The 26,664-nt window shown below is 37.4% G+C and overlaps 3 protein-coding genes across 7 annotated transcripts in view; 2 read left to right on the plus strand and 1 right to left on the minus strand.

Moving 5' to 3' along the window:
- LOC107225150 overlaps positions 1-12,774 on the plus strand; it is a 51,628-nt gene extending 38,854 nt beyond the window's left edge. For all 4 annotated transcript variants that reach the window (XM_046742727.1, XM_015665507.2, XM_046742735.1 and 1 more), the window contains 3 exons: positions 2,999-3,263; positions 4,293-4,613; positions 6,505-12,774. In XM_046742727.1, the coding sequence (XP_046598683.1) occupies positions 2,999-3,263; positions 4,293-4,613; positions 6,505-7,482 (1,564 nt within the window). In that variant the 3' untranslated portion in view covers positions 7,483-12,774. The remainder of the gene's footprint in view (positions 1-2,998; positions 3,264-4,292; positions 4,614-6,504) is intronic.
- A 303-nt stretch (positions 12,775-13,077) lies between these two features.
- On the minus strand, positions 13,078-16,672 carry LOC107225161 (peptidyl-prolyl cis-trans isomerase). The gene is made up of 3 exons (XM_015665525.2): positions 16,332-16,672; positions 15,102-15,455; positions 13,078-14,807 (listed from the first exon to the last, which is right to left on the minus strand). The coding sequence occupies exons 1-3, from the start codon at positions 16,530-16,532 to the stop codon at positions 14,736-14,738; spliced, it is 627 nt and encodes a 208-aa protein (XP_015521011.1). The 5' UTR covers positions 16,533-16,672; the 3' UTR covers positions 13,078-14,735.
- Positions 16,673-17,395: 723 nt separating this feature from the next.
- Positions 17,396-25,639, plus strand: LOC107225162 (cell division cycle and apoptosis regulator protein 1). Of its 2 annotated transcripts, none has more exons than XM_046733102.1 (15): positions 17,396-17,545; positions 17,999-18,126; positions 18,511-18,782; positions 19,138-19,374; positions 19,474-19,734; positions 19,860-20,085; positions 20,175-20,452; positions 21,340-21,595; positions 22,483-22,548; positions 22,641-22,832; positions 22,952-23,131; positions 23,216-23,572; positions 23,660-24,032; positions 24,131-24,474; positions 24,552-25,639. In XM_046733102.1, exons 1-15 carry the CDS (start codon positions 17,488-17,490, stop codon positions 24,783-24,785), a joined length of 3,462 nt encoding a protein of 1,153 aa, XP_046589058.1. In that variant the 5' UTR covers positions 17,396-17,487; the 3' UTR covers positions 24,786-25,639. The 2 variants fall into 2 exon arrangements, with proteins under 2 accessions (XP_046589058.1, XP_015521013.2); XM_015665527.2 differs by having other exon boundaries at positions 22,641-22,847; positions 24,552-25,638.
- Positions 25,640-26,664: the final 1,025 nt, after the last annotated feature.

Genomic DNA, 26,664 nt, shown 5'->3' on the forward strand with positions numbered 1-26,664 from the left:
TTTTTCTTCTCTCATTTTTATTTATACGTACAAAATTGAATCCGTTACGCAAAAGCATTGAACACATTATAAGGTTGCTGAAAAAAAACCTCGTGTACCAGAGACGAAACTCTTTTTTCACATTCACGGTGAAAAATCTGAACAATATTTATATATTGATCGTGTCTTTTCGGGTAAAATAAGTTCAACCTACGCGGTCATTTATTGTTTAACAATTTCAGTGAAATCATTTCGGATATTTGTATTCGATTCTTAATACTATTGTCGCAACGTTACGAATGAATCATGATAACAAACTGTGCGAAAATACGGAAAATTAAAAACAGTTGTCTTCCTTGGATCCGTTCTAGGAAATTTTCTATTTCACCCAATTCGAAAGATCATAAATATTTCATTTTTTTCTTATCCGTGGATTGTTGGTTCCGATTCTCGAAAAGTAATTAGCAAGGCACGTAAACCGGTTTCGAATTTCAAGGGAGACCATTGAAATAAATTACGGCACGGCTGAGCAATAAAAATTTAGATTCATTATTCTTTGTATTATACAGTACGAACGTTAAACAAGATTGACCTTTGATGTTGAGCGTTTGCAAGTTGATTATGCCTCCGGGGTGTTTGGTTTGCTTGTTTGGCGAGTTTTCAACCGATAATAACCTTTTTTCTTTTCAAAACCTCGCTCCAGTTCCCTTTCTCGTTTACTCGCTTGCTTGCTTTCATTACACGCTTATTTTACTCGTTACTTGTAGGTATTCGCACCTCGAACCGCGAAATTTTATTTTGAGGTTTAAAAAAATTCTATTGTACATCGACCGCATTGTTCGCGTTCTTTTTCACACGCGACAAGAATTGCATCTGCGAGTGATACGTGAAAAATAATACATAGCAATTCAAACGCCAACGCCAAATTGTTATACTAGGTATAATAATTATCACTACAATTATACATTTCGTACCTGAAAGTATGGAAATTTATTTGCAAAACTGATAAATTACAACTAGAGAATCTGAATTTATAAATTTCGTTTAAATTCACAAACAAATTAACGCAACGGATAATAACAATGTTAGCAATAACAGCTGGAGTGCTATTTCATTTCTCTCCAATTACTTATCATAAGAATTCTCATGCATATAAAATCTACTACTTGAAATATAACCGAGGGTTCTTCGTAGTCTAGCAGTAGAACCGTGAAAAAAAGTCAAAGCTTGTAAGCTTATCGATTGCAACCAAGAAGCTGGTCTGGAATTTATTCCCTATCGTAGAACGTGGATGCCTGATGTCAAATAACGCTTTATATTCGGATCGTTTGGTTTCACTTCTTCTTCGCTTTCTTGTATACCTACGTATAACATGTTTATCGTGCATATCCGCATGGAAAAATATACAAGCGCAAAAAAAAAAACCTTTTTGAATTTTTAGCCCTCAAATATACGTTAACTATACTGCAAAAATGGAACAATTATACTTTTGTTCCTTTACAATTTTGATATATAATATATAATAATCATTTTATGAAAATTGATTGATTTCATAAGTATTGAAGAATTGTCTTTTAATGATATTGAGGAAATAAGTAAAAATGAAAGCTTCTTTAAATCTGAATTATTAATTCTTCATGCTAATATTAAAAACATGAAAAAAATAAATAAATAAAAATGCTATCAAACTGGAAGCGCCGAGTAGTGCCTTTCAGAAAAAAACTGTTATAATAATATGCGCGGAAGCTTGGCAACCGATAAGATGCATATTATAAATGTATGCGGATATGCTATATATGATAATAATAGTAAGATAAATGTAGGAACATGTGTAGATCACATCTTCTACAAAGGGAATTTAAAAGTTTCTGCCGGGAAACTTGTGGACCCAATTACTGATCATTACCCAACAGGGCTCAATCTTAGCGCTGTTTCAAAAGATAATTATGGCATTAATAAAGAAAGTTTATTGAGTTGTGTGCAATTGAAGATTATGATGAATTGTGTCTCTTACAGGATATAGAAGATAAGTTTCCGTGAAAAATTGCCATTTACGAACATAATTATTTCGCACACTTGGGCAGCAGCCAAGAATCCGACAATATTGTAAATCTTTGACTGTTGTTAAAATTCTCGGCCGTAGTTACACGATCATCTTCGAGTGTTGTTATTTTGCTCACTCCTAAAACGCCTAATGTAGAAAATCTCTCTGTGTAATGTCGGGAAAGTGCGCGACGTAGGAATACTCAGCCAACGATAAAAGCAGCAAGTATAGAAGCTTTTTTGCCGTACTTGAGCCGGGAGCTTAAAATGTCGCTGACAGACGTTTGAGAGGCGAAAACTGTTTTACGGCAAGATAAAGGAAAGAAGATGAAGAAAAAAGTGATAAAAAAAAAAGATACACACAGCCAAGATTCGAGTCTTGTAAAACGTTTTTCTCCCATAGCCTCCGGCTTAAACGAAATTCAGTCGGATCCTTGGAAAAGAGGATCAAGTCGAGTAAAAATTGATACTAAAGACGTATAATATAGGCTGCCTGAAAAAAGTAATTTGACCCACAGAATGCGGATTTGTTGACTGGGGGTAATAAACTATAAGTGCGGTTAATACAAGGACGAAAATACCGAATTTTCAAGGATGTGAAAATTTTATCCGTAGAATTATTAAAATTCAGAAAGACCGAGTAAAGAATATTGGAAGTACAGAAAGGTGAAAGCATAAGACGGCAAAATTTAGAATCTGTAAAAGATTTTCTTATTAACGAGACGAATCCCGACGATTCTATATTTTTGGATTCCATGTTCTGACCCTTTTATTTTTTTATTCCTGCATACTTCGGCTTTGAAATCTATGAATTAAGTTTTAGCTTCTCAAAAAATTCAATATTTTGACCCCCGTATTTTTTGACCTTTCTATATTTTCATCCCCACTCGGATTTGCATGTCACGATGATTCCGACGCGCAGTTTCTCTGCTCCAAAAACGATTATGTAGCGAATCGGGATGTCATTATGTTGCAGAAATTCGCTTGCGGAGATGAGGAGACAATCGTATTCGTCCAGCATGAGCATCGGGAGTTCGAGCGGCGCCGGCGAGCCTCTGATCGTCGTCGAGGAGAGCCTCCTGGGGGAAGAGGAGGCTGAACGGCGAAGAACCGAATCTCCGCCCCGCTGTGTGGACCCGGATTCTCCCTCTCTCAACCCTTATCTTCTCTCGCCCTGGCGAGAGACGCGAAAACATTCCCTTCCCACGCCCCAGTGCACTTCGGGTATCACCGCGTCGCAGGTGAGCTCGGATATCCGGGTTTCAGGCGACAAGAGGCGGAGTGAAGACTCCGGATGGAAATGATCTCACAATCCGAAATAAGGAAGGGCGAAGAATTTTCAAAGTAGCCAATAATGGGGTCTCAAAGATTTTTGAGGGAATCACACTCGCTTTATGACAATTAGAAATCGGAGAACAAGGCGCAGGAATTATAAGTACAGTAATGTGTGTATTTTTTATTTCTCAATCATCATCATCGTTTTGCTGATAAGTAGTCAGTTTTCAAATCACAATCTTGAATGTAACCGAATACACCATTGGCCCAATTGGCTTGAGCTGGAAAGAAGTCGTGTGTATTCGTCCAAAAATTAGTTGAATCGAATTTTCATCATTATTTTTTGTTTTATACATTAATTTTACGGGGGAACTCCAGGCTTATTTTACATTTTTACGCTAAAAATTTATCGACAATATCAAACGAGCAGCTGTTGCAAATGGTTCACTGAACCTGCCGCGATGAAAAATATTCTAATCAGGTTCAGCATCGGAAGAAGAAGCATTTTTTTTCACTTTTACTGAGACACAAGATTTTTCAAAAATCAAATTATATCTTGGTAAAAAAATTTGAGAAAATAAAATACCTTGATCGTTTGAGCCATCTTTATTTGAAAGTTTCATCACTCACGAAATACGGTTGCTTTCGTAATAAAGTCGGTTAAGGATAAAAATTCAATCTAACCACGCTACAAAATGCGCCCCTAGTATAAAATGAACTTACCAAAATTCGTGAAACTTGATCGCGTCAACTTATCCTTTTTGAAATAAATAGTGATCGATTTTTCTTCCTCTATCAATTTTGGCATCACATTCGGCGAAGTCGCGTCACCTCCTTAAAACCTCTCTTCGCTCCTCCGTTCTATAATCGTTTCGACCTGAATATGGAACAATGTTCCTCCATTCGGCTTCCTCCATTCAACGGACAATAGAGAAGGATAAGATTTTTCCTCGACCCTCGGCCCTTGGTCACGCAATTTCGCATCCTTTGCACAGGTCCGGCGGCTCAGCGAACGCGGAGAGGGTTCCGGACCGACGCCCCGGGAAGCGGCCTTCCTGGCGACGCTGTCTCAGGCCCCGACACCACAGCCGGGGGGCCGTCGACACTCGGTCGTGACGATATCGAGGGTGCCGCCGACTCTTTTCGGCCGGAACCGGCGCGAGTCCATCGCGGCATTTCCCATGGGAGCCCCGAGGATCCTTCCGAGCAGACGGGACTCGTCTTCGAGCATCGGTCTGCCGCCCAGCAACAGCGGAAGCACGCACAATCTCCAGTTGGACATCATGGACGACATCGCGGAGATAAAGGCGAAGAAAGTGAGTCGAGGGCTGTGATGAGGAAAATTTATCTCGTGACGTGAAGGAAATTCGGAGCGCGAGGGGGGGATTTGAAACGATCGTTCGTAAATTGGGGCGGGGTTGAAATTCTGAATTGGAAAAGTTGCGAAAGCGCCAGATTCCAAATTTTTTTCTGGTGAAACTTAAAGTAAAGAAATCAAACTTTGACGACACATCAAAGTTTCGAGTGGGCGGAAACCCGATGCTCAAACTTCGGAAAGTGCGAAAATGGAAAAATTTTAGACTCTGAAATATCGAAATTCTAAATGATCGAAGATTTTCAGTTCTGTGAATTTCTGGCTTGGTGAAATTTAACCAGTTTGATCTTTCTTTGTTTTTCATTTTCGATATTTTTATGTTCGGAATCCTGGTAATTCTGATTTTCGGTTTTTATGATTTTTCACAACCACTCGTTGAGTAAACTACGCTGTGTGAGTATATTTTAATTTTCAGACTGTCGTAACTACTTTTCGGAACTTTGCTCAATCGTAACTTGAATTTTCGGAATCTTGCATACCGGATCTTTGAGCCGTCTGATATCCGATCATTCGGAACTTTGTTGTTTCGTAAAAGTTTTATTTCTTCACTTCAAGTTTCGCCACCAAATAAATCTGAATTAGGCGCTTTCGAAACTTTTAAAATTCAGAACTCCAACCCCGCTCCTATAAATTGCGTTCGCCTCATTTCACGACGATTTTCGATCACTTCCGTTGTTCTTCCGTTCATGTCAATGATGCAATTTACGCCCCGCTTCCGCTATTCTCTTCTCGGGTGATTTTTTTACTGGCTATCCGTGCGGAATGATCGATTCAACAGATTCGACAGCGTGCGCGGTTAACTCAATTTTCTTTGCTCTGGAAAAATAGTTCAGTTCCATACTGATGCATACCGACTTGTCACAATCGTCTGATAATTTGCAGGTAATTCGAATTTTCCATTTTTCCTGATCGAGTGTTTCACTTGGTCGTTAACTGTGTAATAACTGTTGGATCGAATATTTAACCTTGATTTTTTCCAGTTCCTAATTCAAGTGCCCCTCATCGTGAACAATTGAAAACCGAAATCGTATCAAATTTTGATTAACTTCAGTAGATTATTTGACCCCTTCTCTTACCATTTTCTAGAATTTAGACTTAGAATAGGTCAAGAAACCGTCAAACATTGAAATTTGACAATCCGCCAGTCACAAAGAATTGACAGGATAGTTCAGTATTTTTTGATACAACGATGAAAAATTGTAAGACCAGAGTAGAGAGAATCTCAGTCTTTCGAAGGTAATAAATATACGTACACCTATTTTTTTTAATCTCTAAGGTTAATGTAGCGCTAAATTTTACTTCACAAAATTTCGTAAGTTGAAACTCCTCTGAATCTAAATCAAGAAAATGGTAATAGACCGTTAGAGAAAGCTGTATGAAATTTTGAATCCAAGAGTTTTTTGTTCCGGAAGAATTTCCTCCTCTAGGCCCACTTGAGGAAGTTGATTGGTCAAAAATCTATACTTGTTATTGATTTTTGTATCATATTCGCAAAGCGCGAAGATTTTTTGACAAAAAAAAAAAAATCAGAAGTATAAAAATATCGGTGCTTCATTTCAATTTGCTTCAAACATTTAGAAATCGATCTACGATGTCTGATTTTGGGCAGAAACTCATATTCGTCAATTCTAGTAATTCCCATATTTTTATATTTTTAAAAAGATCTCCGTAGCTTCCGAGTATAATACTTTTACAAATACTCAGTGTATAACTGTTTCCTAGTATGAGACTCGTGAAAAATAACCATTCCAAGTAGCTCCCTACACGAATTCGATAAAAGTTCTCTTTCAACCCCCATCTCTGAATTTTCTCCAACCGTTTCCCCGGCGCAGGTGCGCATGAAGATGTGGAAAACGCCGTCCCACGAACGAGTCTGCGAGGTTCAGCCACTGGAAGGAAACGTCGCGGCACAAAGATACACGCAGCAGCAGCAACAGCGGAGATATTCGGACTTCTCGATCGCTGGAGCGCTGCCCCCGGCGACGGGTTCGATCCGTCGTCGAGCCTCGGAGATGCCGAAGCTGCCGTCTGGGGCGGCGGGGGTGGCGGGAGCCTCGACGCCGGTGTCGGGGGTGTCGGGGGCGGCGGGAATCGTCTGCTCCAACACGGACCTGATCTCGATTCTGAGCTCGCTGACGTCCTCGGCGACGGAGATAAACCGCTGCGGCCTGGACCAGGATGCTGGCTCGAAACCGGACCCGGGCGCGAAGAGCGCTGATCATCAGCAGCGGCGGGGACGGCTGGTCGACTTCCGGTCGAACAGCTTCGACGTCTCGATCCTCCACGGGACCGGAAACAAGCCTCAGGGTGCGACGTCGCCCCGAAACCCGTCGGCGCCGTCGAGCTGGTTCGTAAAGCGGCACCAGCCGATGTCGAAGAAGCAAAAGGGCGAGGAGGCCTCACCGACCGCCGTAACCTTCCGCGACGAACGATCGACCGTCGTAAAGATCTTCGACCCCCTCGCGAAACCGGCGAAACTATCGCCGACGCTGGAAGTCGCCGCGAATCCAACCCCCGAATCTACCAGGCACAAGGTCGTCTGGGACGACAAGAGCGGAACCAAGGTCGACGCCCAAGTACTCGGGAGCGCGATAGAGGACTTCCTCACCGCTCAACGGGGGTCCGATCCGAGCCCCGAAACACCGACTTCCGGCCCCTCGAAATCGGCCGGGGTTTCGCCCAGCAAACCGAGGTCCAGTCCCAGCAAGGTCGCCACTTGGTTCTCAGGCGCCAATTCCAAGGAGGAGGAACAGACCGAGAACTGCGAACCTTCCCTCTGTTCTACCCTCAAGGACCTCTTCGTTAAGTAGATCGCTCGTTGATCCTCCTCGTACCTGGCGATTAATAATTTCTTATCGGTCGGGTTTTTATGTCCTAGTTTGAAGCAGGGTGCAGTTTGAAAGAGGACTTGCGTGTACTCGGGAGAGAGAATTTATTTGCCGATCGAATGATCTCGCATCGTTTTACGATCTGATCGCAACTCATCGACGGCTGTTGATCCTTTGGGACTTTTTTTTTATTCCGTTACCTTGCGGACTGTGCGCTATACCGGTAGCTTAAACATCGGTGGAAAACAAATTCGAACTACGAACTACGTGGAATTTAGTCGATGCGGTGGTTAAAGTCACGTCGAGTCTTTCGGCTTTTGAAGAAATTGACGGGTTTCGATGAGATGTAAAATATTTGAGAAATCATTCGCGTAAACCTGCTTGTTCAAAAGAAAAACGCAGTCAACGGATATGTAATTATAATTTGAAAAAAATTATTTTAATTGATTGAAATTATTTTTATTCGCCAGGTTTAAGAATAATGCCGCGGTGTAAGAACCGGTTTTTGATTTGATTCGCGCGCCTGTTCGTCGTGAGAAAATTTAAGGCAGTAGGAAAAATTGTTCTGGATAATTTAAAATGAGGTAGCATCTGAAGTAAAGCGATTAAGGTCAACAGGTCGTTAATAAAATAATTGCATTTAACGAGAGCTACTCTGCTCTGAGGAAAATGTAACAGCTCTGCCTTTACGGCGTTATTTTTGCTCCAGCACTGAATGGGAAAAGAAATTCGATGAATAAAGGAAACAAAAAGTTAACTAGAATATGATGCGTAAGTATAATTTAATATCTACGGATAATGATAATCAATATTTTTGGTCCTGTGCTACTCGAAGAGTAAATGAAAAATATAGGTATATGAATTAACAATGGAAAACAATCAATCATGATGTGAATTTCAAAACGTCATCTATTCAAACAGAATTCGCATAGGATGCAATGCAGTAAGAAAAAATATAATTTTCGTCGTATAAATCGGATATCTATAAATCGTATAAATTCCATGTTTATACAAATAATCAGTAACAATATATTAACGCACGGAATAACGTGCATAAATAAATAACTATATGGTGAAAGGTACAAGCGTATATGTAATTTCCTTTGCTGGTCAAAGGATGTAGTGAATATATACATACATATACCGTTATACGTGTATGTATATTCTATATACCTACCGCACGATAGGTAGGATTGTAAATATGAGGATGATATTATGGATGTGTAACAGTTCTTGAATGTTTCAACCAACTTCGTATAATGTTATACCTTACCCAATATTGTATATCACAACGTAAACTCATGTGACTTAAATAACCGGTAATTTTACATGGCAGATACATGTATAGGTATTAATACGATGCACTGGAAGCAGGCTAATTGTAAGTGTGCGCGGATTCCGGGACGATAAGATAGTAGAAAATACACGATATCGAACAGCGAGAACGAGGATAAATCAAATTTCATTTCACTCGCCGTTTCCGACACTGAATCGTATCGGATAAAATCGATAAAATATCGTCCAATGAAATAAAAACCTTTGATCGATTTCCCATTCACTGGCAATTCCACACACGATAATGCAAAAATATTTCTAGCGCGTGATTTAATTGAAATTTGGTGCATCGCATATTTACACGTAGACGCGTTTAGTACCGGAAGTAAAGCAAGGACCATTCCTAATAGTAGATTATACATGATAAATTTATAGATACAACATATATAGACAATCGTATTACGAGGATTTAAAATGTGTCATTTTATGTACCCATACTATAAATGTAAATTACAAATTGTGGGTGTGTATTGTACGATCAATCATTAGTACCTATTTAAATATATAGATACGCATATTACTATCGGTATATCGACTATTCATGTGTCTTAACTTCTTGTTTTGGAATACGTGTATAATATTTGAAATTGGCTAACACATCTTTGTGTATGTTCATATTTAGCGATAATTTGTATAGATTTATATACACATAAATATGAGATAAATATGATATATCATTGAATTAACGCAATTAATATTATATACATATATATATTTATATATTTATACAGCATCAAGTGACCAAGCTGATAGGAGTTATAGATGCGGTCGAGCTGAGTAAATTAACCTGAAGAACGTGTTGCCTCCGAAATCGCATTCGCCAGATACGACCGGCTAAAAAAAAATCTTACCAAGCGCCGGCATATAGGCAACCGATTACACAGCAGGCAGTGGATAGCGAAAACACTTTTGGCACTGAATTTAGATCGCTAACCGTTGACTGGTGTGTACTCGGGTTGCCTACATGCCGGCGTTTAGCGGAATTTCTTTTAACCGGTCGTATTTCGCTAGTATGACTCTAAAGTATTTTAGACATACTAGAGACTACACGTTCTTCGGGTTAATTTACTCAGCTCGACCGCATCTATAACTCGTGTCAGTTTGGTCACTTGATGCTGGGTCACCCTGTACCACATATACTATATATGAATATATATATGCATAATATACGAAACGCATATGATAATAGTCCTACCATCATACAAGAATGTAAATAGAATTATCAAAATACGTATAACCTACCTTAAATGTTCCTCGTTAATTATATGTGTATTTAATTATTCACTTCGGATAAAAATTATTCTTACTGTTATTATTGTTACTAATATTATTATTATTATCATTGTGTACCTAAGAATATAAATTATGTGTATATAATACGTAATACATATAAATCGTAATCGGATTTACGAAATGTAAACGCAGTAAACAATATTGCAATAATATATGTACCTATAATTAATCAAACTAACGTGTCGCACCCTGATATTTTAATGAAAAGGTACATACACATATACATGGATACGTAACGATCACTTTCGACATACTTTTGTCTTTTGTGAATTTTATCTTTTTTACCGTTTCTGCTTTCCGCAAAGCTTAAGAACGAATTTCAATATCTTATAATGCGTGGTACACCCGTAGTGCACATATATTTTTCATTAAAAACCGAATTAATGGGTGGACCTGAAAATTCGTTAGAACTACCCATGTACAAAAGACAATAACTATTTGTAAAGTCGCATTTTAATGACACATTGTTTTCTTCTCAAGTGAATTTTTGAACAGTTAAAGAAAAGGGAGGATGAAAAATCAAAAGGATTTACCTATAATTGTAATACTTTAGGCAGTAATAATTGCGTTTTGATGGATTATCGCAAGAGATAAGAAAAATTTTCTTCAAAATTCTTGTTACAATTATTATTCGTATTGATGTAGGAATAGAATCAAATTGTGACTCCGAGATTATCGAATCTTGAGTTTTATAATAATATGACGGTATATCGCCCTAATTATTGTTTAAAAAATGAATCACTATCATTTAATCTTTAGGTAAATACAATTACATACGTACCTATACACGTACAATGATTGCGAGACAGGTAATATTGTTAAATTTTAGTCACGCAGCTAGCTGCGCGCAAGATCAAGGATCAAGAACTTGAGGATCATGTATGGGGTGGATGAATCATTAATTAGACAAATCAGTTGTAAGTATTAAAAAAAAAAAACAGAAAAGAAAGAAGAACAGAAAATTCGTATTACGTACCTATAATGAATGATTAACTCGTGAACTTGAATATAATAATACAACCATCACCTTTGTTATCGGTAGTTAAAATATCAGGCGTACCGTATAAACTTAATTGAAAATAAATGTGCTGTGGAAACTGTAAACATATTGTTACATGTAGTATATCGAAGTGTTTCAAGTACAGAATGATAATTTGAACTATACGAAAGTGAAAACGGAAATACGGTAATTTGAACACGTGGGTTGTTTACGATGTTTTCTTAATTTTCATTTCGTTTTGTCAACTGCGACAACTCGACGCCCAATCGACCTTATACCAGCTTTTCTCAAAGATTAGCGCGGCGCCGTTTGGCATATTTTCTAATATCAGGATATCTCCTAGAGTAGGCCGGTTACGCAATTTACAAAGAGACTGAACAAAAGTTGAAAAGCCGCAATCAGGTATAAATCAAAACGCCGACGTGTATCAATCCTACTCAAATATCAGATATTCTGGCGTGTACACACCAAAAAAGAATACATTACAGAATCAAGTCGTTTTATTATGTTTGCCTGATTTACCTACACTACAGCCGATTTAATCCAAAGTTTGTCTAGTGTAAATTAGATTTACTTGAAATGAAAAATTTATTCGAACCGACGCCGTTTGTGGTTCGATTTAACATATTTTCACATATTTTTCGACAAACTGAATAACTTGTCCTATTGTTATAAGGACCATTCAAATGATACGAATCTATGGAATTAAATTTATTATTCCAGCCAACCTAACGTTTACAATTAAATTTGCTAATATTTCGGGATTTAGGTAAAAGAATTTGACTACACCAAAACATACGAATAGTAATTAATCAAATCAAATTAAAAGTGCGTTGGTTTTTATAAAAATGTCACAAATTCGAATAAACTTTTTTCAAAATTAGAAAATCATATTACGAATTACTGCTACTCAAAAAATTGAGTACCTACAAACCCCATGGAAAGTGTTTGAAAATTTCTGCCCCTTTTGTCACAATCAGTTTTCACCTAACTTTCAACACTTTCTCAAGTGTTCTGAGGAAATTTTACTAATCAAATAATTAATTTCAATGATATGAAATTTTTTGCAATTTTTTTTTTTTTGCAAAGTTATTGATAACGTTGAAATTTCTACTGAGTTTCAGGTTATTTTTAATCAGACAGTTAAATATCTGCCGATATTTTATTACGTTTCTTTAACTTTCCTGAATTTAATGAGTAATTTTTCAAGAATAATTCCGTGGTAAAATTTTTAATAGAGATTAGAATAAAATTAGCAAACTTTGATGAAATTTGAGGGTATACTTACAACTCTTTTTAGCCTGGAATTTATATGTTTTGTATATGATTCTTTATACAGTGGCGAATAATTACTTTGTCGTGGGAAAATATAAACTCAATCACGTCGCAATGAATGGAAGGAGGTGCCTAATGAATAAATGGGGTAAAGTTTGCGTTTCAAGTGAATATTAACAGCCAGGTGGTGAATAAGAATCACAGGAAACTGATATCTGCGTTGTAAATGAGAATAAAAATAAATACAAGATAATAATATACTTACGAAATAATACTACGGTCTATTTATGGGATAAAAATGTCATCATTATCTCGAAAGCAAATATTGTCTATCTTTCAGTCTGAGTATAAGCGCTATATGTATAGAAATTCTACAAATGAAAATTATACCAAATGTTGCTATAAAATCTAAATAAATCTTGAATGTTTAAATTTGTCTTTATTTCGCAGCCTAAAATCTTTCGTTTGATAAGACTATGAGGCTTATGTGACTGTTTTGAAATAATTTTGCAAACACAGTCTGTGGATTTCGTGTCATCAGATTGTGATATTGCGTAGTTAGTCATTTACGCATTTCAAAACAAAAAATTTCATCTTACCCTTATACAATCCAATTCCTTTACAGTAATTCGGATTTCAAGGTTTTCTTTTTTTTTAATAAAATCGATACAACGTAATTACGATTTGCGATTTATTCACGTATTACATATGCGTGTTATTTCCAACAGAGTTTTTCATTAACGTGCTACCTACTAAGATTACAAGTTTAGACGATAAATTGGAGCAGTGAAAAATCGCTGGATTAAAACACCTTTCGAAAGTGTACAAATCGATTAATTCTCGCATGTATTTCGTGCCCTTCTGTTAACCAGACAGGAGTATGCAATTGTGTATTTATAAACGTTCTACGATCAATCCGATCAACCTTACTAAAAACAATCAAAGGTCGGAATTAAAGATCGTTGTTGAATATTCGAAATTGATGGCAAGGAATTTCATGGCTAACAGATATACAGTCAAGTAGATTTAAAAATAATGTGTCAAGTTAAAGTGATAACATTTATTACGCATGGTAGAAAGTAATGAAAAAAATTATTATTACAAGTAGTATAAGGAAGACGATGAAAACGACAGCCCAGGAAATAAAAAAACAACTCTGCTTTGTTCGTTTTTTTTTTTTTTTTCAGTTTGGTTTTGTGGAAACAATTTTACCTGGTAGAAACCGGAATTGTTGGATCAATTCAATAACACTCTTCGATATCATAAGTTACGGAGTGAAGGTATAAGTATGTAAATGTATACTACATAAAATTGAGCGGCGTTGAAAAACAACCGCGAAATTAGAAACTGTTGTTGTACATAGTTAGCCACAACCAATCAAGTTTTATTCTCGATTTATATATATTTGAACAATTTAACCTTACCTACAGCAAGGTACAAGGTAAACACACACATATAATATATCTATGTTTGAATTAAGCTAACAAGCTTTTGAAGAGTGTATCTACATTGGACCCAATAAATCAAGTATAAAAATTACAATCAATTAAAAGTAAAGTGATTCATAGGATCAGCTTATACGAGGCAGACGTAGTAACATCAGATTTAATTCTTTCTAAATTATTTAAATATCTACGAGGTTTAATCGAGCAAAAGAAAAACTTCACATCGGTGTTAAGCTCTCTTTCGTGTGCGCTTGGGATAACGGAAAGACATTATTTCTTTGGAGATTTGGCGTCGTTATTATAACTATTGGTTTTAAGAGAAAAAAAAAAGAACTTTTTTTATTAGTCGAAAGCTCGCTATTTTTATCAAATGATAACTTTTGCTTTTCATTACCAAGGTGTTCACAATTATCCTATAGCCATAATTAAAGCTATACAAATATTTCAGCATTGAGAAAAGATGTTCGGATACATGCAGAAGATAAGTAAAACTCTCAATTTTGCGTGATTGCGAAGACTTCAAGTTTTACACGCTATTCCTAAGACCACTGAAATCTAATTTGCTGGACACCCGGATAATGAGATCAAATTTATCCAGTGTGCGACACCCGCGGTGTTGCGGGGAATTTACTAGAATGGTGTACAGAGCCACTGGTATATTTTATTGCCATGTTCTCTTCGATTCTCTTTGATCCTCGGGTACACACAGGATAAAATGATGACAAGGCAGTGAGCAGAGTCGCGTTAGACCTGTATGGCGTATTGGTTCTAGTATATCTAGTTGATACGTTTGCCTCGCATTGAATAACGTGGATAGAGATGATGATAGTTTTATGCAACTGGTTAATTAAAATGCAAACAGTCATTCAAGTATCCCAGCCTAGTATCTACAGCTCTCCGCTATCAACGATGGTAATCTTCTTGGTAGTCTTGCCGCTCTGAGTACCCATGGATTCCAGCTGAAAATAAAAGCAAATGAAACACGGTTAGCTACATTTCTTGCTCAGCATTCTGAGGGCAAACTTCAAGCTGAGTTTCTATAAATAGAAAATAGTTCGCAAGTCGTGAAGTGAGTATCTCTTTCACAGCTCTTGAAATGTTTCTCAATTCCAACAAGTTTCAGTCAATTAAAAATCTAATTAGAATACCGCTTCTGCTTAAAATTCCCTAACTTTCAGCAAGATTACTGGTTCTTTGAACAAGCCAGTTTCACCCTAGTTTGGACTAGGACGACAAATGAGTAAAATATTCACCTTCTTAACAATGTCCATTCCTTCAACAACTTTACCAAAGACAACGTGCTTGTTATCAAGCCAGCTGGTCTTAGCAGTTGTGATGAAGAACTGGCTGCCGTTGGTGTTGGGCCCTGCGTTAGCCATGGAAAGAGTGCCAGGCTCAAGATGCTTCAGGGTAAAGTTTTCGTCCTCGAATTTATTGCCATAGATTGATTTTCCTCCAGTACCATTGTGGTTGGTGAAGTCACCACCCTGGCACATGAAGTTGGGGATCACTCTGTGGAAACTGCTACCCTTGTAGCCATAGCCCTTCTCGCCTGTGCACAGTGCACGGAAATTTTCTACCGTCTTAGGAACGACATCGCTTCTCAACTGAAATTGGTGGGGGAAAAAAAATTCAAGTTAAGTAACAAGGAAGTGGAATAATTGGATAGAATAATTTTTATCGGTAGAAATACGTGGGTGTAAGAGCAGAAAAAGAACATATCCATGTCGAAAAATTTACAGGAACAAATCGAGTCCGCGAGTTTTTGGAATAAAAAAATTGATACCTTTTTGTAATAAGGTGTTTGTTATGAAGTATATCAATGCGATATCTTGATAATAAGAGAGTGCAAAGATAATAATGTTGATATAAAACAGCTGTCTTGGTACGGCAAGCGGAGGCGTATACATAATATATAGTAATGAATGAATCATAAGCTGACGTACGATATACCGTACATAACAGTAAAAAATGGTGAGATACATCATTATAACAATTCATTAAGCGTTAAATTGAACTGACAATTTAATCCGGATTAAAGAACATTATCGTTATAACGCAACGCGTTGATAAAATATGCGGTGAAATAATCATATCCGCGATGGGTATAGGATGCCAAAGTACAATCACGATCCCAAAGTGAATGGAAAATTTTGGAGAATCATGCGGTAACGCCGAAGGTCGGCATGGCCGGATATGGCAGAGCAGAGGAAGAGAATCGTTGCACGTGTGAAAACGCGAACAATGGGAACAAATATCGGGCAATATTGGAAATATTTTGTCGAAGGATTGACGAAGAATAGAAGTGCAAAGATTCGTCGCCGATTCGTAGTGAAATACCGATTCCAAAGTTGATAGATTAATAGCGGCCGGCAGAGTATCCAAGATGGTGACCGGTGTTAAAACGGAACCGTGTTAATGGCGGGGTCAATGAGTCGGCGTTATTAAGCGGTTATTTTATAAAATAGTGGATAAATATTTACCTCCATAACGATGCGACCGACGGGCTTGTTGTCGGCGGCCATATCGAAGAAAACTCGTGGTAATCCCATTTTCGTTACTTTCGAAGAAAAGTTTCTTAGAGACTCTGAGAACGACGGACTGCTGCAGGCGGCAACTCCCAAGCGGCTGAAGGTCGAATCAATTGACAGTCGTCCTACCCGGCAGATCGATGCTAACGCCATTTTAACCAAGCCGGAAATTAATTATGAACAATGAGAATACAACAATTACGCGATACCACGAAATACTACGAGGCTGTAAACTCCCTGCTGATAATTTACGGAGACGTTATTACGTAAGAAAGCGTTACTTTTAGATCAAATATTAGTTGATTATTGAGTGCGGCACCATGCTGAAGCACGCCGACCAATCGGAGCGCTTGTTTCACCCTAGAAACAAAACTATTCCTGAGGAATGCGTCGCTAAGCCTCGTCCGCGCCACAAAAATCGAACTATACCCACAGACGCTCGTTGATCGTTATAAACTGCGTTTACGTATTAAAAATCCATGAGATATTCCGTTAACTAACGGTTACTCTTATACAGACATGCTTAAGGATTTTAATACCAAAATCCAATAGAAATGTACTGGATTTAGCTATTTGATGTCGCTAAAATATATCCACCAGATTTCAGAAATTTTTAACCATTCAAATTTCGCTCGTTAAATTAACCGGCAGTTCAGATCAACATAATGTTAGAATTTCGATAGAACCGAGGTAAACGCTGTATTTTCTCATTTAAATATCTTTGTGATCTCAATTTAAAATCAGGTGGATGGAAATTACTTGGTATTAGAATTTATACAATTCAAACAATGACTGCGATTAGGGTTGTAGATTTACCATTCCTATACTCTAATGAGTCAATATAACTACCAACGTTGAAAGCCGAAGTGATCAATCAATGAATTTTATACATTTCAGCGAATCAATATTATTTAAATTTAGATATTTTCATTCATCGAATAATTTTATGTCGACCTTAAACCGTACTAATCCGTATTAACCTCACCAGCTTGACTCTACCATAGTAACAAGAAAAATGGCGTCGAAGTGAAGGACGCCCTGAGCAGAATCCATACAGTTTGACAATATTTTCTACATCGACTCATGAAAATAATAATCACTGCCAGCCATGAGTAACCTTTCACCCTTTGGAGCCGGTAAAAATCCGCCGTGGGTTCGTAATGCAGGTAATGACAAGAAAAAAAAAGAAAAAAACGCATTTATAAGAAGGTTTATTTTGTCTGAACAATAGCTACATAGGTATATTCACTGATCTTTGACAAAGCATTGTGAATATCAGTCGACGTAAATATCGACGCCACAATTCGCTGATTGACGTTGTCATATATCACTGGTTAAATACTTGAATGAGAAAGAATTATACGCATGAGTCTTACATGTCAATACCTCAATCAAAGCTATGTGGGATGGAATTTTGTACTTATGCCAGTCACTAAGGATTCAGGTTACAAATGAAAATAGTTCCTCGACGGTTCTTCGATCGTCGCATTTGTCCCTGCGTGCATTGTTTTGTAGTGTTTAGTATCATCATTTATACACATATAATTAACGTGCTCATTAATGAAACAAAATTCCCAACGCCTTGACATAATGTTTATTCCAACTGTAATCTTGCGTAGGTCAAGGAATCCAAAACATTCAACATCAAATGTTGGGCCAAGCCATGGGAGGTATGGGTGGGCAGCCCATGGTTCAGTATCAGCAACAGACGCAACAAGTATATCAGCCAAACCTAGGCCTACAGCAGGTTTGTTTTACACATTGTTTCAATGCGGAAATACGACATAATTTGTAAGGAATACATTAGGAACGAGTATTATAACCTGCTGTAGCTTAGTTTTGATTGCAAAGTCAAAGAAAATTAATAATATGTCTGAATCAAAATTCCATTAGATGTAGAAATTTTTTTTCAGACATATCGATCTGTTAAGCTATGTAAAATTGACAAATTTATTTCAGATATTTATCAATGTTCCACATATAACAGATGCATTAGTGTTTCTTTTACTATTTATATGTGTGTGTGTGTGTGTGTTGTGTGTGTGTACATATATATATATATGTATACATCATGTAGTCCAAGTCTATTACATATACCCATGCTTATTTAATTTTCATTTACATAACATAGCCAAACATTACAATGGCATCTATGGCGAGTCTTGGCTCAAATTTACCCAGTGGTATAGCTGGCCAACTTTATCCACAAGTGGCAACTGTGTCCTACCCTGCACCGCGAGCCCTCAATACAAATGCGTTTCAACAGTCTGTAGCAAACGTTGCGCAACAAGTACAACAGAATGTTTCCGCCTCATCTACAAAGCAGCGAGTCTTCACGGGCACAGTGACTAAAGTACATGACAACTTTGGTTTTGTCGATGAAGATGTTTTCTTTCAAACAAGGTGAGTTGTGGACCGAAACTAAATTCGCAAATAAAATTGTACTAGGAGTCGTGCTATGTCGCTTCAGCTATTCTTAAGGTTAAATTCCATGACGGAATGTGCAATTTTTATTAATTTCATAATATTGAAATGAAGATGTTGTCATCAGGCAATGAAACTGATTGACAATAGTACCTATTAATATTAATTGTATGTAGCAAGTCTGGAAATATACTGATGATGAATTGCAAATCATGTTCAATGATGTCATTGAAATTAGTAATAACTAAATAACTAATGAACACTTTCTTATGTTACTTTCAATTATTTAAACAGATGATGTACACATACCATTATTATTGTATTACATTTTCAGCGCATGTGTCAAAGGTTCAAATCCAATTGTTGGTGATCGTGTCTTGGTAGAAGCCTCTTACAATTCATCAATGCCATTCAAATGGAACGCAACACGGATTCAGGTACTGCCAATGGGATCAAATACGAATAATGTTAATCCTCCACCGGTTCAAAATCAACCATCTAGACCACAGTCAAATAGGACTTCAGGAAGTTACAATGCAGTTCCTCCTCCGAATGAAAATTCAAGCAACAGGTGTGAATTCAGCCAAATATATTACCATAAATCATTTACACACTTGAAATTTTGTCATTGACAGCGTTTATACTCACCTTATGGTAACTTTTGTTGCAGATTTGCTGCTAACGCTAGTAGCAACAACAGTAATAATCGTAACAAGGGTGGAAGAGTTAGAGAAAGATCACCCAGAGATCGTAGAAACGATGATGAAGATGTAGAAAGAAAGCGCAGACGAGAAGACCGGATCAGAGAACGTGAAAAAAAGGAAGAGCGGAGCCCGTCAAGGACACGAAGGAGCAAGTCACCAAGACCACGCCGACGTACAAGGGTTGTACCACGATACATGGTCCAGATACCAAAAATAGCTCTAGATTTGTAAGTTTCAATCTCACGTTTTTGGAGTGGACCAATAACAAATAGCTATGTACAATACATTTGTGAATCTGCCTTATAAATGACAGGTATAATAACCACTCTCTTCTATTTTTTGTTTATTTCAGACCTGAAGCTGATGTACTAGAAATTCGACGACGTTATCAGAACATGTACATTCCTAGCGATTTCTTCTCTACAAACTTTAGATGGGTAGACGCGTTTCCGCCACACATGCCATTCACGCTCAATAAGCCATGTTCTTTCCATGTAATGCACAAAGATGTCGAGCCTTACTTTGAAAATACTACAGTACTGGAACCTCCAGATGCAGATTACCTCTTTTCGGCAAAGGTACGTCAGATAACAATAAATTTGTTTTGTAGGTCAAGTGTCAGTCTTGATAACACAAAAAATCAATCCCTGGATTATTTTGCTCACAGGTCATGCTTATGTCTATGCCTGCAATGGAAGAAATTTACAAACGATGCTGCGGTGTTACGGAAGATAGAGATCCAGATCGGGACTATGTACATCCGACTCGACTCATCAATTTTTTAGTTGGTTTACGTGGCAAGAATGAGACAATGGCGATTGGAGGCCCTTGGAGTCCTTCTTTAGACGGACTTAATCCAGAGAAAGATCCTTCTGTTCTAATTAGGACAGCAGTTAGGACGTGCAAGGCTTTGACTGGCATAGATCTGTCCAATTGTACACAATGGTACGTCACCTTAATATTTTGGCAAATTCATTTCTCTGCTGATCTATGCTCATGTCGTATGATGGTGACTGATATTTAATAGTTCCAAGTAGCGAACTGTTTGTAAAAATGCTCTTGTACAGACTACTATGATTGGTCGGCGTCATTAATTCTTGGTTGGTTTAAGTTCTGGTATAATTAGTTTTCCCTGGAATGAAATTTTGTATATTATCGTTATACTTACATTTAATCTTCTTCGTTTTAAGTACTGTGAGGTAAGTAATTTTCAGTGTATAATATTGTTTTGCCCTATGCGCCATTGTTCATACTTTGTAGTATCCAACAGCGGCTTCGTGTCATCTATCATTTATAACTCGAAAAGCAATTCCGAGCTTTTCATACAGATCCATGGCCATTTTTCATGTTCTATATTACACATTTCGGAAGGGGTAGACGAACTGCTTCAACGGCGTTGTCCATCTACATGCAACACTCGCTGAGCTTGTCATATATATTTTCTTTTTTGCAATATTTCAAAGGAACTTGTAATACTTGATTTGAAGGAGCGATCCGCCAATTGGTTTTCATCGTTCTAATAGACACAAAGAACAAAAACAATTCGATTAAAATTAACAGTAATTCATTCGTTACGAAATCCGCTGTACGAAGGAGGTACACGATTGGATACCGAACTGGATATTTCCACTGGAAGTTGGAAACTATGACGGACAAATTTTGGTTTAATTTTTTATTTTTGTTAACGCTGAACGTCGTCGTGTGCCGTGGCGTAGCTTTGTGTGCAGAGCGTCACCTGGCGAATTGAGCAGGCTAAAGTTTAGCGTTTAAGCCAAAGCTGGCCGGCATTAACCTGAGTTGACGTTTGGGTATTGTTTTTCCTTGCGGCACAGGTACCGCTTCTTGGAGCTCTACTACAGACGAGCGGAGACGACCCACAAATCGGGACGAGTCGTGCCGTCTCGTGTTGAAACCGTCATACTATTTCTCCCAGATGTTTGGAGCTGTGTACCGACCAGACTGGAGTGGGACGGGCTGCACCTGAACTATAAGAAACAACTGGAGCGAAAGCTGCTACGAGCTGCCTCTAACCCAGACGATGCTGATCCTGCCAATGACGCTGACGAGGCTGCCGCTGCTGATCAAAAGGCACTACCCACACCATCCCATATTACTTTTTTACCTTTTTATTCATTACATTATTACATAATCGTGCTGCTGTTTTCAACTACTAAACTGATTCTTCAGTTAATACCTGTCCAGTTACCAATCGATCGCGTAGTCGTCATTTATCGGTCCTTGGGTTTCGTTAGTTTGCGGCTTTTATGCTCATTCCTCACATTACTGCTGATAAAATGATATTGTAATCTGAGCTTACGAATTCTATCTACAAGCTTACTTTATCACAATTTATAAAAATTTTTAATTCAAGTTCAAGCAATTTGATCGAATACTTGATTATGTTTCGTATTTCTTTCACATTTCAAATATTGAGCGTACTGTGTTGACATTTATTTATGATTTTTTTAAACAGCTTCATTCCAATGTTTCATAATCACTGTAATTATGGCTATCGTCAGCCAATTGGTAGATTATGGCAAACACCCAATTAGCCTCTGACAATTTCATTGTGTACGCAAGTCCAAACGAGCAAGCCTAGCTCGGAGAAGAGCGCAGCCGAGTCATTCCCCTTTCCCGAAATCCTCCATCGTCAGTTGAAAATTGTTAAAAAGTACTGAATTATTTATTTTATCGTCCTTTTTTATGTACTACTGCATTTTATTGATATTACTTGTCCGTAACAAACCAACCAACCAACCACACCGACACCAGAGCCAGGATTCTAAGAGAGTCTAGCAGTTACTCGAGTCACATGTGAAGGTCAACGTGAATTATATGTTGTAATAATGTGCATGAATGTTGAGAGAATGACCAGAGGAGAGATTGCTTTTGATTAGTTATAGGAACTGCTTCTGTTTGTAGTTTTTGATGATGATTCTCATTACCTCTAGTTGACCTCTACTTCTTCTTTTCAGGAAGAATCCATTACTCAGAAGAAGGTGCCCACTCACTACTCTGAACTTGATCCAAAGACGATGAATGTAAGTTTTCAGGAATCAGCTTATACCTAACAAATGGGCCTTGCAGTATATTTATACCATCTAGAATTTTTCAAAGTCATTTTTCTGTCCAGGTAAACGACTTACGACAAGAATTGGCTGCTCGTAACTTGGGTTTCAAAGGACTGCGGTCTCAATTAATGGCAAAGCTAACAAAGGCCATTAAATCGGAGCAGGCCAAGGAGGAAGGACGACAGGAAGAGGCAGATGATAACGAGAAAGATGATTCACCACCACCAAAAGAAGAGCCCAAAGATGAAAAGAAGGTGAAGGATAAGGAGGTATACAGTCATGGTTAATGATTTGTCAATTTAGATTGACAAAATCATATTTCTTGGGAATACAACATTTGTATGCTTTATTGACTATACCGCTATCCTTGCAGCACGACGATGATAAGAAAAAAGTTTACGAACGTGAGCGGATTCTTCTTGAAAAACGATATTCTCTTCCGGAAGCCTCTCACATCATCGTCCATCCTTCAAGAACTGCAAAAAATGGAAAATTTGACTGTACTGTTATGTCGCTTAGTGTTTTGTTGGATTACAGGCCAGAAGATACAAAAGTGCGTACAATACATGAGTTTCATAACTGAGATAAGGTTGAATAATTTGCGGAAAGTTCATGATTCATTCACATCTGCTTTTAGGAACACTCATTCGAAGTATCCTTATTTGCTGAGCTGTTTAATGAGATGTTGATGCGAGACTTTGGTTTTCGAATTTATCGAGCATTGTGCAGTCTTCCGGAGAAAATTAAAGATAAAGAAGACGATAAAAAGAAAGAAAAAAAAGATGACAAAAAGGATGATAAGGATCGAAAGAAGGATGACGAAAAGAAGTCCAGAAAAGATGAGAAGAAAGATGATAAAAAGGATGAAAAGAAACGAGAGGGAAGTAAAGATAAAAAAGATGACAAAGATGTTAAGGCGAGAACTGATGAAAAGGGAGATAAAGACAAGGACAAAATGGAAGAAGATGAGGAGGATGACGACGAAGAATCTGAGGTAAGTTCGATCATTTTGAATTAAAATTCAAGTCACGTCCATAATGGATTTCAATAAACTGGCAATGATGTATAATATTATTTTTAGGATGATAATGACTCTACAAAGGATGGAAAGAAAGATAAAGACAAGGATGAAAAAAAGAGAAAAGCAAAGTTATTTACACATGATCCGTATTTACTTTTGGCGTTCGTCTATTTTGATCAAACGCACTGCGGTTACATATTTGATAAAGATATCGAAGAGTTAATTTATACTCTTGGATTAAATTTGTCTCGAGCACAGGCGCGAAAGTTAGTGCAAAAGGTTGTCACTAGAGATTCGTTACACTATCGTAAATTAACGGATAAATCTAAGGACGAAGATGTCAAGGATGATAAAAAAGAGGAAAAAAATATAGATAAACTAGAAATCGGTGGATGGGGAGACAACGAAGAAGTTTTGCGTTCACTTGCTCTCGGTATGTGAAGTTTATAAATATTTACTCTAAACTTGAATTCATTCTACTATCAATTCTCATTTACATCGAAATATATCTGGTTATTTTGTTTCATTTAGGAAACAAGAAATTACTGCCAGTATTCCTTGGAAGTGGCCCAGCATCAAAAAGAGCACGGAGAGAAGATGGTGAAAGTGGCGAGTGCGAAGGAGAGTCTATTCCAGAAGGTTTTGTACTTTATAAAGGCTCGTTGTTAGACGTTGAAAAATTGGTCAGTCAGCTGAAGCGATCTGAAAAGGCTCGACTTGATACGGAGGCTCGAATGATGGAACTTCAGCATGAGCTGGGCTCTGTTGGTGAAAAAGCGTCAAAGCAAGGCACGATGATAAAAGATCTTTCAGAGGATTTGAAATCATATAAGGACAAATTGAGAAACACGGATGATAAGCTGAAGAAAGCCTCGGTAATGTGGTATTTCAATACATTACATACTGTAACTATATGTATGTGTAAGAAAATTTCACAATCTTCTTTTTTCAGGCTGAAACCCACACGTATTTAACCTCGTTGAAAAGTATATTTCATATAGCAGCTAAAGTAATTCCTGAATCTAAGAGGGTAGAAATAGTTGAAATTCAGGATGAGAAAGGAGTAGTTGAAGTAAATGGTGCGCAAGTCGAGCACAAATCTAAGTCAGACAGTCGATGGAGTGACAATAAAGTGAATGTTAAAAAAGAATCATCTGGTGGAGACACTGATAAAGAAAAAAAGTAACCATTCGAAAGAGATTATTATTTATTAGTTATAAGAGTATATCATTACAGATTCGTCATTATATCGGCGAATGAATTTTTTACATCGCGGGAATGATTTCCATGCCAGAAAAAGCGAGAGTTGTTTAAAAAAAGCAGTAAACAAAAGTTTACTTTGAAAAATAGTAAATGAAAACAAAGGATAACATTTTGAATAATTTTCCAATGTGAATGGAATAGAATAGCGAAAAAAGAACGACGTTGCACGTGCTTTTTGTTTATTCGGTGTTTCAGTGCCGTCAGAATAAACAAAGAGCCATTACGATTTGTAAAATTTTCAAGATATTGGAATACTTCGACATAATTCGATCCAAACACATGGACAACGCAATGACAATTATGTAAAACTTATAATAAAATCTTGATCGACGTATGTTTTGTTTAACACGCGTAACTAAAGAGTTTTTATACATGTTCATTGCCAATTGGGTTTAGTTCCTGCATACAGCGACAAATCTAAATAGAGAAGAAAGAATAATATCTAGTTACCCTTAGTAGGATAAGCCTTTAAGTCCATTCTTGTGTTACATTTAAGTGTGCGGTCGACAGTCTCGTCATACAGATATTAAGTAACCCCCGCCCCATCCACCGCCCCCTACAAAAAAAGTACTCTTCGGAAATCCTGTTCGACAGTGAACAGTAGTTGAGTTGTTTTGTTTTAGTCTGATTAAAAACGAAAAAAGCAGCAGTGTTAAATTTGAGTTATTTATGTTCAACAGCTCGTGTGAAATGTACGAGTATGTATAAACTACTTTATTTAGGAAAAAAACATACATGCGTAAATATAAGTTGACGAATAAACAAATGTTTCGTAATGAAAAAACAAACCCGTCACTTTATTATTTCTCTTCAATTATGGTACACCTATAGTACACTACTAACTACTAATCCCTGTTCGGTCGACCAATCAAAATCATGAGAAGGGGAACCTGAGGATGTGCCATGCCAGCGTTTTCCGTGTCCCGGAAATTATTGGCGGCTTTTGACACGAGATATATTACAAATCAAATTTCCTACAGCAAATGCAAGTCAGTGATATATTCACAATCACCCAGATGGTAAACCATTTGCAACGTATTCAATACGTTACTACAGCGTTTATACGCACAGGGAAAACCTGGAAAATCGGAAAAACTCTAGAAATTTTTTACAGTAGGGAAAAGTTACGAAAAAGTTGGGGTATTTCAAATATCAGACTGGAGTTTTCAGTCTGTTGAAAAAATGAACTCGTTTTTATACAAAGTACTACTCTTGATCTGAGGGGAAAATAAATTGCACTTGACATTTTGTTTTGTCGCACGACTTCATACATTCTATACATATCACTGAATACCAAACTTTATTCCGTTTTTGCTTACGGAAAATCAAAAGCTGTTTTTGAGTGGTTATTCACATACCTGTAGAAAAGTATCGAGTAAGTAATATTATGGGTATTGAGTACGGTTACGTCCGTGAATTAAATTTAGTCAGCGGAATAGTTTTTGAGGGATTACTGAAAGTAATCTGCTGATTTCGCAAACTACGAGTTGAAGTACTCAGGTGATACGACGAGGGCATTGCATAACTATGCTTAGCCTCGACGAATAGAAACTATTGTTAATACATGCAGTGAAAATAAATTGAAGGGGAGAACACTATTACCGCTGAGTACGTTTATCTGATTTCATGTCAACGTATCATCACGAGTTTCGACGTAACTTTGCGCGTAAAATCGATTGCTTGCAACCTGAATATAGTGCCAGCAGCGAATGCTGTATTACAGCAAGAGAACAAAAAACATCTTTAGTCATTTGTCTGCTGCTGGTGTTTCATTCGTAATTTCTTAACGTCAGTTGAAAGCG

Source organism: Neodiprion lecontei, chromosome 1 (genome assembly GCF_021901455.1).
Source record: "Neodiprion lecontei isolate iyNeoLeco1 chromosome 1, iyNeoLeco1.1, whole genome shotgun sequence".
In the NCBI taxonomy this organism is placed as follows: domain Eukaryota; kingdom Metazoa; phylum Arthropoda; class Insecta; order Hymenoptera; family Diprionidae; genus Neodiprion; species Neodiprion lecontei.

Excerpts from the sequence above, each read along its gene's own strand:
- LOC107225161 (XM_015665525.2), bottom strand. The coding sequence starts at position 16,532 with ATGGCGTTAGCATCGATCTGCCGGGTAGGACGACTGTCAATTGATTCG. Across the intron at positions 15,456-16,331 it reads TCGGTCGCATCGTTATGGAG|TTGAGAAGCGATGTCGTTCC; the intron begins GTAAATATTTAT and ends CACCAATTTCAG. Across the intron at positions 14,808-15,101 it reads GAATGGACATTGTTAAGAAG|CTGGAATCCATGGGTACTCA; the intron begins GTGAATATTTTA and ends TTTTATTTTCAG.
- LOC107225162 (XM_015665527.2), top strand. The coding sequence starts at position 17,488 with ATGAGTAACCTTTCACCCTTTGGAGCCGGTAAAAATCCGCCGTGGGTT. Across the intron at positions 17,546-17,998 it reads GCCGTGGGTTCGTAATGCAG|GTCAAGGAATCCAAAACATT; the intron begins GTAATGACAAGA and ends AATCTTGCGTAG. Across the intron at positions 19,735-19,859 it reads CCAAAAATAGCTCTAGATTT|ACCTGAAGCTGATGTACTAG; the intron begins GTAAGTTTCAAT and ends TGTTTATTTCAG.